Source organism: Octopus bimaculoides, chromosome 10 (assembly GCF_046866305.1).
Source record: "Octopus bimaculoides isolate indiv1 chromosome 10, ASM4686630v1, whole genome shotgun sequence".
NCBI classification, from domain to species: domain Eukaryota; kingdom Metazoa; phylum Mollusca; class Cephalopoda; order Octopoda; family Octopodidae; genus Octopus; species Octopus bimaculoides.
This window is the reverse complement of record NC_142937.1, coordinates 16,548,139-16,570,172: the sequence shown is the minus strand read 5'-3', so window position 1 is coordinate 16,570,172 and position 22,034 is coordinate 16,548,139. Positions and strand designations below refer to the sequence as shown.

Below are 22,034 nucleotides of genomic sequence, written 5' to 3'. Positions count from 1 at the left end.
GATAGAGAGAGAGATAGACAGACATTATGATTTAATGTTCATTTTCCATGCTTGCATGGATGGTTTGGCTGGAGTTGGCAAGCCAAAGAACTGCACTAGGCTCCAGTAATCTGTTTCAGCTTGGTTGCTAAGGCTGGATACCCTTTCTAATGCCAACCACTTTGTAGAGTGTACTGGGTGCATTTTACATGGAACCAGCACCATTATGTGGTACTATATATATATATATATATATATATATATATATATATATATATATATACATAGTAGAAAGGAGATAATCCTTTCTAGATAAATTTTGGCAAGAATGGAAGTTAGAATTTCAAATCAAAGAACAAGGAGAAATATACACATGCATAGAAAACACATATTTAGTTGTTTTTTTGTTTTGTTTTTTTGGGGCTTAAAATTTCTATCACATCATATCATTCTTATTAGAAATCATCAGTATGACATATAACCCAAGGTAAATAAATTAAACTATGTTAAACATTTTACAAAGTGAGACATTTCTTCTAGATGAAAAACAATTTCAGTTTAGAAGACATTCATGAAATGTGTTTCTTTTTCTTCTGCTTCTTCATAGACAATAAGTAGTTCAGCAATTGAAAGAGAGAGAGAGAGAGAGATTTCCTACATACAAATTACTTCAACCTTGCAAAAGTGTTCTTAATGTCATTACTTAGTATGGTTTTGACTGCAAATGAATTTCATAGTAATTTAGCCTTCGTTATATGTTAGAAGAGATATAATTTCAGAGACATATCACCTTGACTATCATTGTCAGTATGTGTGAATATTTCTAGAATTCATAATTAGAGTAATTCAGACACAGGATGCACTCTGGTGGCTAGTTATTGGAAGGGAGATAATCACTTCAAGCAAAATCAAGGTAGGACTGAAAGTGTATTTTATAACGTAAAAAGATTAAACAGCTTCAGTAAAGGAATTTTGTTTTGTGTATAAAAAGAAAATAGTAAGGTAGGTGAATGAGTGAGAAAAGTGCCAGTGAATAGAAGTGAAGAAGAAAAAGCTGAAGTGGTAAAATAGGTAAAAAATACAAAACACTCTAAAGTTACAATAGGAGAGCTAAGGGATTGACATTAAGGGGGCAGGGAAGACATGGGATCTCGGAGAATCAGGTGATTGACTAAGTAGTGCAGACTTGAGTTGTAAGGGAATATAAGAAACAGTATATGTGGTCATGATTATTACAGTAGAGAGGCTGTCAGGAGGAAGAGGTGGAGAACAGCTAGAGCTGAATGTTAACAGAGAATATGTCTAAAAGTAAGATAGCTAAAGAGGAATAATTCTCTGGGGACTATATAATATAGAAAATAAATTTACAATATTAATGATAAAGTTAATAGTAAAGGATTGTTTTTTGACAAGAACAGACCATCACCTGCACATTATGAACACAATCTAACCAGCAAATTCACATCTATCATAATGGATCATAATTAACAGGATATTATATAAGATTCAGTTAGAGAAAACTTGTGTTATTGTGATCTTAACCCTTTTGATACCAACCTGCCTGTGACTGTTCCTTGTTCAATGATACAAACACATCTAGCAATCTAAATTAAAATCTTTCATCAAAATTTCATGTCAATGTTCAAACAACAGTTCAATAATGACAAAGTTATTTTGCTAAATTCTTCATTATTTTCAAAACTAATCGAAATGAAGGCCATGTATCTCAACAGAAATATAACAAAAAAGACTTAGTGATCTAAATTAAAACCTTCCATCAAAATTTCACATGAATTTATGTTCCAAACACCAGCTTAATAATGACAAAGTTTATTTTACTAAATTCGTCATTGTTTTAAAATTCAATTTTAAAGAATACAGCATCTTTCAACAGAAATATAGTAACAAATGGGTTAATGGTTTCTGATTTAGGCACAAGGCCAAGAATTTTGAGGGAAGTGCAAATAATTGGTACCACTGAGCCCAGTTTTTGACTGGTACAAATTTTATCAACCCTGGAGGGTTGAAAGGCAATGGAGACCATGGCAAGATTTGAAATCAGAATGTAAATAGTTGGAACAAATAATGCAAAGCATTTTTTACTTTCAATGTTTTAACGATTCTACCAGCTCACCACTTTAATTAAGATCTTACTATAATGATAACCAAAGACCAATCAGTGTACTTTTGGAACAAGAACTGCTTCCAGAAATATTTACTCAATTTCTGGAAAGTAATTGACCACTGATGGAATCTTCTGATAATGTGGGTTTTTTTGTGTCTCTTGACGCATTCCATCTTTGACAAATTGATGTAAATCCAAAACCTTCAATAGTTTTGTTTAAACAATAAATAACATTTCACAGAAACAGTTTGCTAATGGCAGTTGTCAGAATATTATTTTAAAAAGCTGCAGGAATTTTTGTTTGTTTTTGTTTTAATCTAAAAGGAAGCCTTTGACAGAAGAAAACGGAATACAATATTGTTTAGTAAGTATTAAAGGCAAAAAATATCTGTGCAGATCAAACAAACTAGGAAAATTTTCTAATATTTCAGAAAGGGCAAAAATAGAAAGAATGTAAAAAAATATACAAATAAATAAATAAATTATTAATCAGAGAGCAAAACTAATGAAATAAAAGAGAATAATTGAAAGTGTGAGGCCTTATGTAGATGAGATAATTCAAATCTTTTGTTTCAGTTAATTCTAAAAGTAACTTTGTCATTATTAAGCTGGTGTTTGAAGCATAAATTGGTTTCAAATGTTGGCACAAGGCCAGAAAGTTCAAGGTAAGGGTTAAGTCGATTACACTGACCCCAATGCTTGACTGGTACTTTATTGATCCCCAAAAAGATGAAAGGTAAAGTTTACCTTGGCAGAATTTGAACTCAGAACATAAAGACAGATAAAATGTCAAAGCATTTTGCCTGGCATGCCAACAATTCTGTCAGCTCACCACCTTTAGGTGACATAAATTAACATGAATTTTGATGAAAGGTTTAATATCACAGGGAGTTTCTATTAAAGAACCAGGGACAGATTCAGATGGGTTAGTACTGAGAAATAATGCTGCTACTTAGAAACAATATCAAAGAAGTGTCATTAGAGTTTACAGATCGTTTCAACCATAAAGATTAATTAATACTGTTGTACACCAGATGGCAAGAAATTTAAAGAATCTTAACAACAAAAATTTATTCTGGCCCAAAACCTGAAATGGCTCAAATTATGTGTGAGTACTTGTTAGTTTATCTTTTATCCTATTTCAGTTATTTGATAGTGGCCATGCTGGGGCACCAATTTGAAGGGCTTTAGTTGAATAGATTTACCAAGGTACTTTTTTATGTGCTGATACTTATTTTATCATTCTCTTTTGCCAAACCATTAAGTTATGGAGATTGAAACAAATCAACACCAGTTGTCAAACAGTGGAGGGGACAAACACACACACACACATGATAGACTTCTACATAGTTTCTGTAATGCAGATTACTCATAAAGCTTGAGTTGGCCCTGGGCTATAATAGAAGACAGTAGCCCAAAGTACTGCACAGTAGGACTGAATTCAAAACCACATGGTTGCAATGCAAATTATTTAACCATACAGCCATGCCTGCAACATGGGTGAAAATAATAATAATGGTTTCAAATTTTGCTACAAGGGCAGGAATTTTGGGGAAGGGGATGAGTTGATTACATCAACCCCAGTGTTCAACTGGTACGTATTTTATCAACCCCGAAAAGATGAAAGGTAAAGTTGACCTCAGCGAAGTTTGAACTCAGAACAGCAACGGGCAAAATACCGTTAAGCATTTCATCCAGCGTGCTAACATTTCTGCCAGCTCACCATAATAATAATAATAATAATAATAATTGTCAGGAAGAATGATGTAGCAAATAAGTAATCTTTTAGTTTATGCTAAGAATGAATAGGATTAGTGAAAAGCTGATTTATTGTTTGTCTAAGAAATAAATAAATCAAAACTAAAATATGACTTTAAACGTATGTAAGAGAGAGAGAGAGAGAGAGAGAGTATGTGCGTGTGCACACACACACACACACACACACATACTACAGATGCAGACATGGCTGGGTGGTTAAGATGTTTATATTCAAGTGAGTACAGAGTTATTGAGTACATGTATTTGTGAGACATTCACCCACTTACAAACTAATTGACTGAACAACTGAAATAAACAATGGTGAACCTGACAGACATTCATTTACTTATATACATATATATATTATATATATATATATATATATAAATGTAAATAGGTCCCTGTTGGGTTCAGTCACACACACATACTTCTAATTCCTTTGCAAGATTCTTGATGTGAACTCATGTGAAACATTTTGTGGTATCTCAGGGAGGATCATTATGCCAATAAACACACACATGCATTGGTTCTAATTTCACTTCTTTATTTTTATTATTATTATTTGTCAGTTGGTTAACTATTTAACCAATTAGCTAATCAATCACTTGAATAATCATTTGGTTAGTTAATCAATCAGTTTCATTGCCATTCACAGCCTCATCAATAACATACCCTCTCTATTCTGCTTCAGATCTCTTGAATCTATCTGTCTATCCATCCACACACACATAAAATGGACTCTTCCATTGATTTTAACATATGAGGGTCCAACAACCAATATTATAGTTATTAGATTACCCACTTCAATGGTGAAATCTTGTGTAAGGCCATCCACACTTCTGGGAAATTCTGGTAGCAGAAAGCTGGTAATATATTTGCCACAAGCTCAATGAAAATAATAGGCTTTTCTATTAAAGTTGTCCATCTGGGTTAGTTGCCATTACCCAAACAGCCATTTTATAGTAGGAGGAGGTTGGTTAATACAATTGGCTCCAGTACTTGACTGGTACTTTATTTCATTGACACTAACAGGATAAAAGGAGGGTGTTAGTTAATATAAACAGCCCAATAATAATAATATTTTTTCACGTAACACATACATGGAATATCTGAAATGTGACAGGATTCTCTGATAGTTCTTAAGGATTATGAAATAAGGAAGAAAACAAAAATTGCATCGAATCAAAAGTAACTCACTGATTAGAATGAGGGCAAGGCTGAGGTCTGATCTCAGGATGTTGGGTCTCACAAGCTGTTAAGGACTGAAGAGATTCATTTGTATGTCACACAGAATACCTGTGCCACCAGTTCCACTATAGAAAAGTGAATGCTAAAAGATTGGAGATGACGATGATGGCAATCGCAACAATGATGACAGTGTTCAATAATTTAAGCCACTCTTATACGTAACCTTAGCTTTTAACAGACATATACACAGGTGTGATTAAGCCTCAGAGAGGCTCTGCCTTGAGTAGACACTGCACAAATTCCTCAGAGGTGTTGTAAAGCTCTTCTTTTAGTGGTGATTAAAGTCACCGCAATATCAGAAACTCTTCTATATGATCAGAAGGTATCTCAGGGTCACAGTTGTCTTACCCCTCAGCCTGCATACTTCCCCTGAGTGGGGCAGCAAGGACTGACTTAGCCTTCAATAATGTTTAACATGTTTAAAAGATTGAGCACAAAAACTCTTACTAGAAATAATGTTGTGAAGAAAAGATAACCATAGAACATTACTTGTTTGACACACACACACACACACATTATCATTTAATGTATATTTTCCATGCTGGCATGGGGTGGATGATGACAGGAGCTGGCCAGCCAGAGAGCTGCACCAGACTCCAATTGTCTGTTTTGGCATGAGTTCTATTGCTGGATGCCCTTTCTAATGCCAACCACTTTACAGAGTGTACTGGGGGCTTTTGTGAAATTGAGTATTTATTATCACTTGACAGACAGCAGCACAGATCAGTAAATGCAGGAGCATCAACTGTTGATGATTCAGTAGTCTGGATGCCTTTGGCTGTTGAGACACAAAAATGTCAAAACACAGGCTGTCCTAGAGTCACTTGCACTAATAATAATAAAAAGAGTTAAGTGTGTTATGAACACACATTTGTCATTAAAGGAGAAGTTGCTTTCCTGTGACAAATCACAGCACCAATTAATATATACACATTCAAATCTACTGTTAAGAGTAAATATATAAGTCATCACACACACACACTACCCCATGCACTGGTTCGATAAATAACTAATGATTGACCATTTATGATTGAACTTATTTTAATAATGAGTTGCTAGTCTTACAGACTTTTCTCTAGACAATCTGATCCTATTCCCGACATTTAGGTGCACTCTGACAGTCTTAATTGGACACCTTTATTTTCTCCTGCTAAAAACATAAAAAATCCCCATCTGCAGAGGATTTGAATTCATGGTTTGGAAGTAAATGATCCAAAAAGAGCCAATGAATTCACTTTTACACCTACACACACATATATACACCCATTCAACCACTAAACAAATAATATGACAATAAGTGCTTAGTTTATTGATTAACTGACCTACATGTTAACTGAATTAGTATGCAAGTGGTTGAGTATTCCAGATATGTGTACCCATAATGTAATTTTCAATCAGAATAATACAGTGTGACAGAGCTGAATCTTTGAATTGCAGTACAGTGTACATCTGACAGGTTTCCACAGTTTTTGATTCACTTAATTTTACTCACAAGATTTATGATAACAGATATAAGTCAAATATGTCGTGCAATGAGATTGAACCAGAGATCTAGAGATTGCTAAGCAAACTTCTTAACCATTCAGTCATGCTACATCCATAAACTCTTTCCTTTCTTTCCCATATACACATAAACAGAGGAATTTAGTTCCTTTGTTACCACATATCTCTTGAAATACACTGCCTTTGTTTCAATGATTTTTGGAAATAATGAAGAATTTACAAAAATAACTATCATTATTAAGCTGGTATTTGGAACTTAAATCAATATGAAATTCTGATTAGATCACTTTTAAACAAGAACTTTGTATCATAGAACCAGGAATGTTCTCAAGCGCATTGGTATCAAAAGGTTAATAGATACTGTCCCTCATCTGCTGGTTCACAATGTCCATAAGTCTAGAGGTTAACAAGAATTAGAAACTAAGAATACAAAACCTTTTATCATCTGGGAAGCAGGTTTGTTTGGTAGGAACTTGAAACAGTGCATTCAGTAAAAGCACTGAGGAAACATAAGATGCAGTGGAAGCTCTGAAAGATACTCAGAGCACCAGAACTTGAAATGTCATTTAAAGGTGTGTTTAACAGCAAGAAAACTATGAACTTTATGATTGTATACTAGATATAAGCTTAGTTACCAAAGTACCTGAACTACTGATGAAAGTGGCTGTAGAGAAAGGACAACAACAAGAGTTAAAAATGAGAAGGAATCCAGAGAGGTAATACCTCTGCTGGCATCAAATTGTATAAAATATATGTGTAAGTAGTTTCATAATAGTTGTAGTGAAACAGAAAAGCAAAATATCTGTTGAGGTCTGCAGAGAAATGAGTTGAATAAGATCAAATAGATATGCAATGTCGGCTTTCATCTAAGGTAAATTGCCAAGAAAGCAAAGAGAGAAGATACCATCATCATTGCTTTAACATCCACTTTTCCATGCTTACAGGAGTCAGATGCAATTCATTAAGGCAAATTTTCTATGGCTGGATATCCTTCCTGTTGCTAATCCTCAGCTATTTCCAAATAAGGTAATATCTCCTCCATAGCCAGGCATCTTTCCATGGAAGATTGGAAGCAGAAGTCATTGTTTGCAATATAAGGAAGCCTGTTCAAAACTATTATGCAATGTCAAGACAAAAGAGATAATAAACTTATCCCCATATATATATATTTACATATACATATTTACATATATATATATATTTATATATACATATTTACATATATATATATATTTATATATACATATTTACATATATATATATATTTATATATACATATTTACATATATATATTTATACATACATATTTACATATATATATTTATACATATTTGCATATATATATTTATACATATTTGCATATATATATTTATACATATTTACATATATATATTTATACATATTTACATATATATATATTTATATATACATATATATATTCATATATACATATATTATATATATATATATATATATATACATATACATATATATATATATTCAAATATGAATGAGAAGCAGCCTGGGGGTTATAAACAATATCGAACATACATACAGAAGGTATGTGTTTTGCCAGTTGCTGTGATTTATAGGCCTAAGAGAATATGTGTTTGTATGTTCAATACTGTATGTATATATGTATATATAGCATCATCCATTAATGTCCTTTTTTATATGCTGGTATGAATTGAATGTTCAACAGGAGACTGTCAGAGGATTGTGTCAAGCTCCAACATCTGCTTTGGCATGGTTGGTTTCTCCAGTTTGATGCTCTTTCTAACAATGACCACCTGACAGAGTATACTGGGCACTTTTTATCATGGCAGCAGCACTGGTAAGGTTACCAAGTACTCACAAAATAAGACCACCTTCAACTGACTGGAGTGTATTATTGAAGGGTGAGGGACAGAAAGAGGTGACTATATAGCCTTCCTATCTAGAAAGAAAGAGGGATGTGAAGTCAAGGTAAATACACACACACACACCAAACCACACCACACCACACACAATCGGCTTCTTTCCGTTTCTGTCAACAAAATCCCCTCACAAGACTTTAGTTGGTCCAAGGTAACAGATGACACTTACCCAAGGTGCCACACAGTGGGACTGAACCAAAAACTATGTGGTTGGGAGGTAAAGTTCTCAATCATACAGCCAGGCCTGCATCTAAACTATCAGATTATTCGAACATGCAACTGGATTCTTAAAAATAATTATAATTTTAATTTAGAGTACCAATTTTTAAAATTAAGCTTAAGAATCCAACATAACATATTACATGAATCTGTACTAAACCAGGAATTACAGAATTCCACTCTTATAAATGTTATCCACATATTTCACAATAGTTAATAATTGTTGAAGATGTTAGTAAACAGTACCATAGAATATTTGTCAACAAATATTTTTTCATTTCTAATAAACAAAACCAAACCATAATCACTATATTTGGTAATAACAAATGCAAGTGTTAATTTTGGGTTCGTTATTTTAAAGATAACATCACAGCATATACTGATGAGGGTGAGGGAGACTTAATAATTATAATTTCTAATTTTTGGCACAAGGCCAAAAAAATTTTAGGGGAGGGGTAAGTTGATTATATTGATTCTAGTACTTGGCTGGTCCTTTATTTTATCAACGCTGGGAAGGATGAACAGCAAAGGTAACTGGGCAGATTTTGTGATGAGTCAGAAGAAATGCTTCTAAGTGTTTTGTCTGACATACTAATGATTCAGAATGCCACCTTATATTATAATAATGATAGAATCAAATTTATTATAGAATTAGTTTTGATTGGAATGCCAAATCTTGTCTAACAATTTATTCAACTAATTGTGATAACTTACTTTTGCAAAGCTTTTCTCGAGAAAAATCTAGCAAAAATCTTCACTTCTGACTGAATAAACCATGAAACAAAACTTCATTTTCAGCCAAAACAATTTTATAATAACTAAATATAGATATATGGAAATACAGTTAAATATATTTAACCAACAATAAATACAGTGCACTCAATGAAAGCCATATTCTTTTTTAAAATTAAAAATCATTAAATAATTAAATTTGTAATAATTGCAACATATTTTCAAATCAAAACACAAAAACCACTCCATGATGCATTAAATGTGTGGATTTTAAACGGCAGGATTAACATTCTCTGTCGTTGAATGCCTCATAGATGGATGAACATTTTTATTCAAATGTATACCTTGTAGTGTTAAAAGACCACTGGAAAACTTGTATGGATATAACTAATTCAGAAAAGCAACAAAATAAATTCTAAAGCACAAAATCCCTTCATGAAGATTAAGAAAAAATTATAAAAATATAATAGCATAAAAAAGCAAAAAAAAATAAATAAATAAATAAATAACCAACAAAAAAAACAATGAAACTCAAATATTAAAAGAAAAATATCTTTAGTAGGATAAATAAAATTTTGATTAAAATCTATGTGAAAAGAAATTAACTGTGAAAATTTCCATCTCACATAGGAGAAGGAAGTTTCATCTGAAATTTACAAACATCGAAAGCAGATAAGATATGGTTTTAATCTGAGTGAAAACAGAGAAAAAATATAATCTAAAACTACAGAAATTATAAAGGATGCAAAAAGTTTCACTCAAAGAAGCAAGACATGAAAATAAAAAGCAAAACACAAATAGGAAAATAAATATCAAAAAATGTTATATATTCTTTGCCAAGCAGAAAAAAATGTGTGTGTGTGTGTGTATATATATATATATATATATATATATATATATATATATATATATATATATATGCATGTCTGTATGTGTGTATATATATATATGTATGTATGTATATAATATATATATACACACACACACACACACACTAATTATTATTTATATTTGAATAAAAATGTCCTTTTTTGGGGATGAAAGTCTTCACAGCACCTCACCAAATATCTTAGCCACTTTGAACAAAAAATATATACTATAAACATTTAATGTTTTAAATTACGAAACAATGCCAAAATATCTACAGATATTACTTAAGGGATTGATTTCTTTAAATTGAAAAAGAAGAAAATGCAAGCAAAAACAAAAAAAAAAAAAACAGCAACTTTAAACTGAAAAATCATGTCAGTGTTTTTGAAGAATATTGCAAAGAAATAAAGAGCACTAGTGAAAACTACTGGGGAAATATGGGATTGAAAAAATAGGTGAGGCATTCTCTAAAATAAGAAAATAAACAGAAGCATTAAATACAATCGCTTACAAGTCCAAAATGGAGGTGTTTTCCAGTGGTCGTTATCCATGATACTACATTCCATACCATCTTTTTTACAAGATATCCCATGAAGCTGAGAGAGATATTCAGTTGAACGTATCCGATGCCGTGTCTTAAACTTTGATGGAACTAGGAAGAAGATAAAAAAATATTTCCAAAATTTATTTTGCAAATTATTGGATATATTTTGTCATGTTTTGCTTTAGGCTTTAGGTTTAATATTTGTGGAAGTGTGTCACGGAAGCATGGAGGAAGTATGTGATGAGATGGAACTGCCTAACACCAAATGATATTTGAAATGATTTTAACTAAAATGTGAAATTAAATGTCAGAATTTTACTTTGTTTGGGCAAATGGGTTGATCCGAAGCTGTGTTCTCAAACTAAAGCAATTTACAGTGGCCAACACACATATTAACCATTCAAAGCACACACACACACACACAAAAACCTTCATTTCATTCAATCAGTTACTATTTGGTGTCCAAATTTTCATTGAACTGTCTGTGACTTGGTAACTAACAGTTCTGCAGGGGAAATGTGTCTGTGACCAGACTGCCAATTGTGTGACAAAGTTTTAGCACCAAAAGATAATCGTTTAAGTGAAATGAGATCTGTCAGTAACAAACTAAAATAAATAAAACTATGCCTAATTGCAGTTAATATAATGCTTGAAATCATATGAACATCTGATTGCTTAATAAACAAGAGAAAATAACTTGATGTGAAACAAACCATACTGAATTATTGAAGATGCTTAAATAACCAGTAAGGAAATATCTTGAACTTGTAACTAGAGTAACTTAGTAGACAATTCTATAGTTTAACACAAGAATTTAGCCATGTAACATGGATACTATTCTGACCTTGCAAATGAAAGGGGTTTTTTTTCCTGATGAATTATGGTAAAGATAACCAAAAAAGTAAAAAGGTAGTGGAATAATTGGTGACAGAAAATTAGTGAAATCAGAGGAAATACATCTTTGTACATGGTATGTACATTGTTATTAGAATTAACTTTTAAGGGTTTTGACTTGCTACATGGATCAGGGGTTTTCTTGGATGAACTTAAATACATGTGATGGAAGGTGAGATTTTTGTCCACAGAGAACATTTACCCTATCAAGGGTCACACTCAAAAACTTTAACAACATACTGTTAAGTCAGAGCTTATACCAAAGCTGTGCTTCCTCTTTGACTATAAATATTCCATTGATTTCTTACATACATTCAAGGTCTCACATTTGGCATCTTTGATTATATCAACATCCCAGTACTTGACTGGTATTTATTTTATCAAAGATGAATGATAAACTTAACCATGGTAGGATTTGAACTCAAGCATTTTCCCATTTACCTTAATTTTTTTGAGCTGAAGGTTGTTGCCTTTCTGTGGCACTGCCACTGAAAGATTTTACTTATCACAACTTGGTTTCCAAAGTAGTCACCCATATAAGAACTAACTAGGATCAACATTGCTTAACTTTGGTGATCAGAAAAGAACTGGTGTTTTCAACATGACATGGCTTACAACCCTATCACATTCAATATTTTAACAATTCAAGCACAAAATATTAAAACTAGCCAATTTTATAAGGTGCAAGCATGGCTGCATGGTTACCAAGTTCACCTCCCAACCACATGGTTCCAAGTTTAAGATCTCCTGTTTGGCACCTTGAGAAAATGACTTTTATTTTAGCCCTAAACTTATCAAAGCCTTGTGAATGAATTTAGAAGACAAACTGAAAGAATCCATTGTAGATGTGCAACAGTGCAGTAGAAATACCTCCCCTATTTTACATGGCCATTGGTGTGATGCTAGTAAAGCCAGGCAGGTTGTAATAGCATCTTCATGAAGCTAATGTTTTACCTTTATTTATTGTTTTTTCTCAGTTACCATCATGTTTGAGACTGTATCTGTTCTTGAAACGTTTGTCAACCTGTAAAATGTGGCAGTGTTTTTTTTTTTTTTGCTGCACCCTGTGTGTGTATGTGTGTGGTCTCATTGCCTTGACATTGTAAGATAGTTATAAGCAAGCATCACTATCATACATGTGGAGTCACTTGCTTCCAGTTTTCCATAAAAAATCTTGTCCAGTCAGGGAAATACTACCTCGCTTGGAAACAAGTGAAGATTGGCAACATGAAGGGCATCTGGTCATAGAAAAGTCTGACCCAGGCATTGTAAAGTGGACATTATGATGATGATGATGAAAAACTGAAGTCAGTCAAGGTTTAAATCTGGAGACATGTTCTCCAAGTCCTTGATTGCAAGAAATATTTCTAACAGATCTTACCTCTTCACTAATTGTTTTTCTCTTTTTCCTAATGAAATAAAATCATCGACAATCACAAATAAGGAAATTACGTAAAGTAAGACATTAATAGCTCTACCTTCTCCATTTAAAATTATGCAATGAAATAAAGTTAGAAAATAAACTTTAAAAAGCAATTCAAATATGTTTGGGACGTATCTAACCTGTAAAGAAGAATTTTCACAATGGTTTACCTTGAAGAAAAATTCTTGCTTTAAGCAAAAGAAGTTAAAAACACCGATGTCAGTTCAGAGTCCCCACCACCACCACCACCACCAGGCAATTGTTCCCCCTCCCTCACCACATAAGGTTGATTTCTTTTTCTCTTTTTTTATCAGTTTTAGCCATTCAGTTGTGGCCCTACTGGAGCACCACCTTCCTTCAATGGTTTTATATATATATATATATATATATATAACTGATCCATTTTGTTTCAGTTTGGCATTTATTTTATTGATCTCAATTTATTGAAGAGCTAAGTTGCTGATTTTCTTTTTCATATGAAAGGGTACAGCACCAGCTTACACCAGTACATATAAAATCACTGACATACACAAACAATGGGCTTCTTGCATAGTTTCTGTCTCCCAAATCTCACTCAAAGGTCAAAAGTCACCCAAAGAGTCCAGCAGAAAACACATACCTATGGTACTACCACACAACCTAATTTCTCCAAGCCCTTTGTTTGCAAGTAGGATATATATTTGCCGGAGACAAACACTAGGAAATATGCTTCTCAACCACATGGTTTCGGGTTCAGTCTCATTGCATGACACTTTAGGCAAGTATCTTCTACTAAAGCTTGAGGCTAACGAAAGCCTTGTAAGTGGATTTGGTAGATAGAAACTGAAAGAAGCCCATCTCATATATATGTGTATGTATGTAAGTGTGAGTTTCGGTATGCGTGGGTGTGTGTGGATGTGTCTCCTTGTCTTCACATCATGTGACTGTTGCAAATGATTGTCCCCGTCATACAGGAAGTGTCATTCATTTCGAATATTCCAGGACAACATTTCTGGTCATGGGGAAATATTACCCTGCTTGGGAGCAAGTGGGGGTTGGCAATAGGAAGAGCATCAAGCAATAGAAAATTTATCTCAATAAACTATGTCCAACCCATACTAGCTTAGAAAACCAAACATTATGATAATAACATTTAACAGTTAGGGCTAAAAAGCTATGTATTCTCTCCTTAACTGATACTTATAATCTTGAATGCTGAGTGTCTCCACAGATTTTACAAACCAAATAAACAAAAAAGAAAACTGGTGAGAGAAAAAGGAAAAAGACAAACAGTAAAGGATTTGTTTTAAGCCAGCCATTGTCGACCAGTGATGGTCATTATTTAATCTCTCTCTCTCTCTCTCTTCTCCACATTAAGAGACATTTTGTGAGTTCATTTGAATTTATAAAGATTAATCTGTTTGTAAATCAGTAGTTTGTAGCTAATGATAAATCCAACCAATTATCTACTAAAATTGCTTCTATATAATTAACTAAATCCACTGCTTGGTTTGGTTTAATCCATCAAAGGAAGTGCCTTCATATATCCACTTTTGACCACCACCACTGCTGTATTTAAGAGAATGATTTACACCTGACTTTTACAATGGCATATGCGTTCTCTCTCTTTTTCATTCTTTTGCACTATTTCAGTCATCGGATTCAGGCCAGCCTGGAGCACCACTTTATAGTGTTTAGTTGAACAAATTGCCCATGGTATTTATTTTGAGTTGGACACTTATTTCATTGGTTCTTTTTGCTGAACTGCTAAGTTACAGGGATGTAAACAAACCAACACCAGTTGTCAAGCAGTGGAGATACAAACACAAACATGCAGATACAGACACACCAAAGACTTCCACACAGATTCCATCTACAAATTGACTCACAAAGCACTGGTCAGCTCAGGGTTATAAAAGAAAACACTTGTCCAATAATAATACTTTCTACTGGCAGAAGGCCTGAAATTTGGGGAGAGGGGCTTAGTCGATTACATTGACCCTAGTGTTCGGCTGGTATTTATTTCACTGAGCCTGAAGGGATGAAAAGCAAAAATCACCTCAGCAGAATTTGAACTCAGAATGTGAAAAAGGATGAAATGGCATGCTAAAGATTCGGTTACAATAATAATAGTTTTATTTTGGTCAAAAATCTATGGTTCAAAGAGAAAGGTGCCCTACTAGAGGGATAATGTGAAGAATATTGCTTCAACTGGCAAATACCAAAGATTTAATCATACCAAAGATTTTAAGAAAAAGAGGTCAAAGTATTAATAATAATAATAATAATAATAATAATAATAATAATAATAATAATAATAATAATAATAATAATAATAATAATAATAATAATAATTCTTTTTAAATTTGACACAAGTTCAGCAAAGTGGAGAGGAGGGGAAAGTCAATTATGCTGACTTCAACTGGTATTTATTTTATCAACCCTGAAAGGGTGGAAAGCAAGTTGACTTCAGTGGAATTTGAAATCAGAATGTGAAGACAGGTGAAATGGTGTTCTTCTAAGTAAGCTGTTGAATGATACAAAGCATGAGTATGCGAAAGACAAATCAATCACCAATTGTACATGAATGATCTGAAGCTTTTCACAGAAGATAATCAATAACTTGAATGACTTTTAACAGTGATGATATTGGAATGGAGTTTGGTCATGATAAATGTGCTAAAACTTCATTCTTCAAGAGAAAACTCCTGCAAAGAACAATTTACAAACAGACAAGTCTACCAACATCAAGGACTTAGAATCTGGGAAAAAATTACAAATATTTAGGTGTATGAGAAGAGGATGCCATTCAGCATTCACAAATGTGCAAAGAATACAGAAATAATGTTATTGTAGAGTTGAAGCTATCCTGAAGAGCCAACTTAATGTGAACAGGATAAATGCAATCAATACCTTAGCTATACCTGTAATGACCTACAACTTTAACAGGTAAGACCTGGAAGAAATGACATGAAGCATTTTATCTGATACTCTAAAGATTTCACCAGCTCTGTGGATTTATGTACAAGGTCAGCAATTTTGAGGGGAAGGGTTTAGTTGATTCATTCAATTTAAGTACTTCTTGCAAGTTACTTGGTAACCCTGCCAGTGCTGGTGCCACTTAAAGAGCATTTAGTCCACATTGTAAAGTGAAAAGCATTTGGAAGGGCATCCAGCTGTAAAAACCACACCAAACTGATCTCACCTGTGTTTGTGCCACATAAAGAGCACTCAATCTACTCTGCAGAGTGGTTGGTGTTAGGAAGGGCATCCAGCCATAAAAACCATGCCAAAATGAACACAGAAGTCTAGTGCAGGCTCCTGCCTGGCCAGCTCCTGTCAAACCTTCCAACCCATACTAGCATGGAAGGAGGACATTAAACAGTGATGATGATGGTGGTGATTGGTGATTTATTTTATTGACACCAAAAGATGAAAGGTGAAATTGACCCCCAGCTGGAGTTGAAACCACAACATCAAGAGCTGGAAAACGTTCAGTGAGGCATTTAAGTAGTTATAAAAGCTTGAAAACTTTTGGACTATAAGATATTGTGACAGTTATTAGTGAGTCTGCTAAACTGGAAAAAAAAAATGGCATAGGCATTTTGTCCAATGCTCTAATGATTCTACCAGCTCACCGCCTTTATTATAATAATAATAATAATAATAATAATAATAATAATAATAATAATAATAATACCTATTTCCATGACTCTTAGAAAAGTCAACTTCGGCAATAAACTAGTGAGAAATACACTTTCTCTAAATCATTTCTTCATGGATGACTTCAAGATATTTACAAAGTCTGGCAAGGTGATCAAATCAAATATCAAAATGGTAAGAGTGTTGTAGTGATATTAGAATAGAGTTTGGTATATCCAAATGTGTGACTTTAGCCATGGAGAGAGGAAAGGGAGCCCATACCAATGGAATAATCTTATTGGGAGAACGGATTTTAGAACTTGATGATAATGGTCACAAATATCTTGGTATACTGGAACTTGATATCATACACAAGAAAGTGAAACAAGAAGTTAAAAAAAAATGTTTGAAAATAATTAAAGATTGTATTGAAATTCAAACTTAATTCAAGGAATTTGATAAATGTGACAGCTAGATGCTGTCATGTATTCTAAAAAAAATAGATGAAAGATGAAATAGAAATGTTACAAAGGAGAATGAGAAAAACCCTAACTATGCATGAAGTGTTTCACCCAAGGGCAAATGTCAGTTGTTTATACATATAAATGGAAGATTGGAGGGGGAGGACTTATTAGCATTTCGGATTGAGTGAATGAAGAACTAGGGTCAGTAAAGAGTGAAGAAGAACCACTTAAACATGCTGCGATAGAATTAGTTTTTATTTGTGATGAACTTTAAGAAGGCATACCAAAGCAGAATAATTTCCAACAGAAGGGGAATACAGTCACATGGATAGGTTCACAGAAACCATCAAGAATATGAGAAATCATGGGAGGAGCTTTGGATTGTGGATTTAAAGAAAGAAGCAGTTTGATGTTGGTTTCTCAAAATGAAGCTCTAAACAACTATCCACTGAACAAGTCATACCTATGTAATCATTAAGTGGAAAATATGAAACATATGGTAGGAAGAATATAGGTGATGTCATGATAAGATTTGTCTCAATTTACACTGGTCATTTGTAATATATATGTGTGTGTGTGTGTGGAAACAACACGTTACACAAGTGGTAGAATTATGTCTCAGAAAAGGCTACAGATGAACTTGGTAAGCCCAAAATTGTAGAAAATTTTGATGACTAGAATAACTGAACACTAGGTACCATGATATGGTGGATTACTGACATTTAACAATGAGGATTCAGTTGTTTGATCTACTAAATTACCTGCCCCTGAATTAACATACAAGTGGTTGACTCAGTGTGTATATGACAAGGCTGAGCCTTTTGAATTCCAAGTAGAATCCACCTGATAAGATTCTATATAATTATCATCTACCCATTTGTTTCTGATACAGACTCAAGACCAGAAATTTGGGGAAGGGGTAATTGATTCCATTGACCTCATTATTTGACTGGTACTTCAGTTTCTTTATTTTACTGATCTTTAAAGAATAAAAGGCAAGATTAACTTCAACAGAATTTGAACCTAGAATGTAACGAGCCAGAAGAAATACCCCGAGAAAATTTTCCTGATGTGCTAACGATCCTGCCAATGCATTGACTTAATTATAATAATTGTTTCAAATTTAGGCAGAGATTTGTACTTGACTTGTACTTTATTTTATCAACCCTGAAAGGATGAAAAGCAAAGATTTGAACTCAGAATGTAGAAATCTGGAATAAATATTGCAAAGCATTTTGTTCAATGCATTAATGATTCTGCTAGCTTGCCACTTTACTACTACTACTATTACTACTACTACTACTACTACTACTACTACTACTACTACTAATAATAACAATAATAATAATGGTTTCAAATTTTGGCACAAGGCCAGCAATTTTGGGGTGGGCTAAGTCAATTATGTGAACCCCAGTACTCAACTGGTACTATTTTACTGAGCCTGAAAGGATGAAAAGCAATGTCGACCTTGGTGGAATTTGAACTTAGACTGTGAAGACATGAAATACTGCAAAGCATTTTGCTCAGTGTGCTAATGACTCTGCCAGCTTGTTGCCTTACTACTACTACTAATAATAATAATAATAATAATCATACCTTGTGTTATAAGGATAAAGGCTTAAAATTCTGGTGGGGAAGGGGGTAATTAAATATATTGACTCCAGTGCTTGACTGGTACTTATTTCATCCACCCTGAAAGGATGAAAAGCAAAGTCAACCCCAGTGGCATTTGAACTTAGAATGTGAAGTCAGAAGAAATGCTGCTAAGCACTCTGTTTCACATGCTAATGATTAGGAAAAGAAAAGAAGAACTGAAAAAATTTTTGAGGATGATCCCTGGCTTACCATCCAGGCATAAGATTGTCTTAACTGGTGACTGGTCACACGTATTGAGAAGAGCACTGGCGCTGTGAATTTTCTTTCCCTTTTTCCCTCTTTTCTTTTTCATTTTTACAAAAAAATTTTCTTCTTTCCTTTTTCTCTCTTTCTTTCCCTTTTTTCTATCACATGACTTTGTAAATGAACAATCTGGTGTTTTTATTTTAATGGTCTATCGATATATACAGTGAGTTTCTTTGCCCTAGGTGTCAAGGAGACAATTGGCAAGAAATGGAAACAAAATTGAAAGAGGATGATAATAATAATAATAATAATAATGATAATAATAATAATAATAATAATAATAATAATAATAATAATAATAATAATAATAATAATAATGAGAAGAAGAAGAAGAAGTGGGAAAAGGAGAGGAGGAGGAAAAGAGAAAGAAAGGAAGGAAAGAAGAGGATTAAAGGCCACTTGATAAACATGTGAAGTCGACACTAATAATGAGTGAGAAAGTACTATGAATGTGTAAGTTGAGTTGTAAACTAGCTGACAGCTGATCCAGTTTAACTGAGGGTTAACTCTATTTGAACCCTAAAGCAGATTATATAGCTTGGATTAAGCTGGCTTCTTGCAGATCAGTAAAACAGAGAAAGGTTAATGATATCTTAATATAGTAGGTGGAACAAACTATTAATTTGCATTGATTTATACTCCATAGCCCTTTTGTTAAATGTATAGACATGCAGGAACAAGTGAGTGTGTGTGTACACAAACACACACACGAACGATGTGTGTGTTGAGAAACTGCTGAGTTGGTGTGAAGTAACACCTAGTGAGTAATGCAATGGGTTGCAAGTGGAGCCTAGAAAAAACAGCAAGAGGTTATATTGTAGGTAGGTGTGTATGTGTGTGTGCTAATGTTCATGTATGTAAGAATATCAGGAGTAGACATATTAACATGAATAAATTCTCAATAAAGTAAAGCATCAGCCCAATACTAAGATTGATGGTATCGACTTACACCTTCCCCTCAAAACTGTTGGTCCTGTGCCTAAAACAGAAACTCATTATTTATTATTATTAAGATGGTGAGTTTGCAGAATCGTGAGCACACTGGGCAAAAGGCTTGGCAGCATTTCATCCGTCTCCGAGTTCAAATTGTACTGAAGTTGGCTTAGCCTTTCATTCTTTGGAGATTGATAAAATAAGTACCAGTTGAGCTCAGGGGCTATTGCAATGAACTAGCCCTTCTCCCAGAATTTCAGGAGTTTGTTTTCCAACCACATAGCTTCAGGTTCAGTCCCACTGCATAGCAGCTTAGGTATCTTCTACTTTAGATCTGGGCTGGGCAAAGCATTGTGAAGTGATTTGGTAAAAACTGAAAGACACCTGTCGTACATACATGTGTGTGTGTTTGTATCTCCTTGTTTTGACATCTATTAATAGTTGTAAAGGAGTGTCACTGTTATAAAAGCAGTGTAATTCATTTCCAATCTTCAGTGAAAACATGTCTGGCCCTGGGGAAATATTACCTTGTTTAGAAACAGGTGAGAGGTGGCAACAGGCAGAATATGCAGCCATGCAAAATCTGCTTAATTAACTCCATCTGACCTTTGCAAGCATGGAGAAACAGACATTAAAACAATTATCATTTTTAAGGCAATGGAATGGCAGGATTGTTAGAGAAGTAAAGAAAATCTTTGGTAGTATTTCTTCTGACTCATTACATCCTTGCTGAGGTTAACTTTGCCTTTCAACCTTTCAGGGTCAATAAAATAAAGAAATTAAAGTACAAGTCAAGTACTGGTAATTTCAATGTAATTCCTGAAGTTAATAAAACTTCATTGATACTATATCCTTTGTTTGAAAACAATGAAAATCTCATCCTTGCATAATTTAAACTGTGTCGATTCCTACAAAGAAAGTATTTCAAATGTTTCTCCTAACAAAGCTAGAAAGTTAAAGCAAGGAAATTTATTGCCTTGCCCATAGACACAGTGCAATACAATGATGTATGACCAGATAACAAACCCATAGACCATGAAAGTTAGAGAATGTTGTTGTGCTGAGTCAACCATTATGAATCACTTTTCACTGTTTAGAAGGTATAATAATTGTCAGCAATTTGCAAAGCTATCAGAAACATACAATACACAACATAAAAACCAACAAAATTTATATACATACATACATACATATAGGGAAAAGCACATTTCTTTCTAGTTGCTTTTGCTTGACTAAATAACAACCATAACCAAATATATTGTACATTAGAATATATTGGGTATAACTTACGCTCAGCTTGAAGTGTTATCTTTTATAGAAATTTTTTAACTGCTGGGTTTGTAACTATGTTTTTTTCTTTCTTTTTCTTTTTTTGCCTAGTTGTGTGGTTAAGAAGTTCGCTTCCCAATCATATGGCTTAGGGATCAACCCCACTGCAAAGCACATTGGACAAGTATCTACTATAGCACTGGGCTGACCAAAGCCGCACGAGTGAATTTGGTAGATGGAAATTAAAAAAATCCCTCCTCCCTTTCTCTCCCTCTCTCTCTGTTTATGTCTCCTTATCTTGACATCGTGTGATAGTTGTAAATGAGTGTCACTGTCATACAAGTAATGTTTCCATGAAAACATGTCCAGCTGGCCAAGGGGAAATATCACCTTAGTCGAAAGCAGGTGAGGGTTGGTGACAGGAAAGGTATTCAGTTGTAGAAAATTTGCCTCAATGAATTCTGTCCAGCTTGTGCAAGCATGGGAGAGTGAATGTTAAAATGATGATGATGAATGATGATTAAAAAAAAAAAGTGAGCTTATAATATTTTAAATTAAATTAAGGTGTGCCATCTCCATGGTAGAAGTGCTGAGCTACTAACATAAAGATCATGTCCTCAAACTGAACATCACA

The 22,034-nt window shown here is 33.6% G+C and overlaps 1 protein-coding gene across 13 annotated transcripts in view; it reads right to left on the bottom strand.

Annotated features, from left to right (window-relative positions):
• Window positions 1–22,034, bottom strand: part of LOC106879980 (extracellular sulfatase Sulf-1) — a 204,746-nt gene that overhangs the window by 19,491 nt on the left and 163,221 nt on the right. For 8 of the 13 annotated variants that reach the window (XM_052971048.2, XM_089358413.1, XM_052971050.2 and 5 more), the window contains one exon: window positions 10,862–11,002. The exons of the other annotated variants lie outside the window; for them this stretch is intronic. In XM_052971048.2, coding sequence (XP_052827008.1) covers window positions 10,862–11,002 — 141 coding nt within the window. The remainder of the gene's footprint in view (window positions 1–10,861; window positions 11,003–22,034) is intronic. 13 annotated transcript variants of the gene reach the window in all.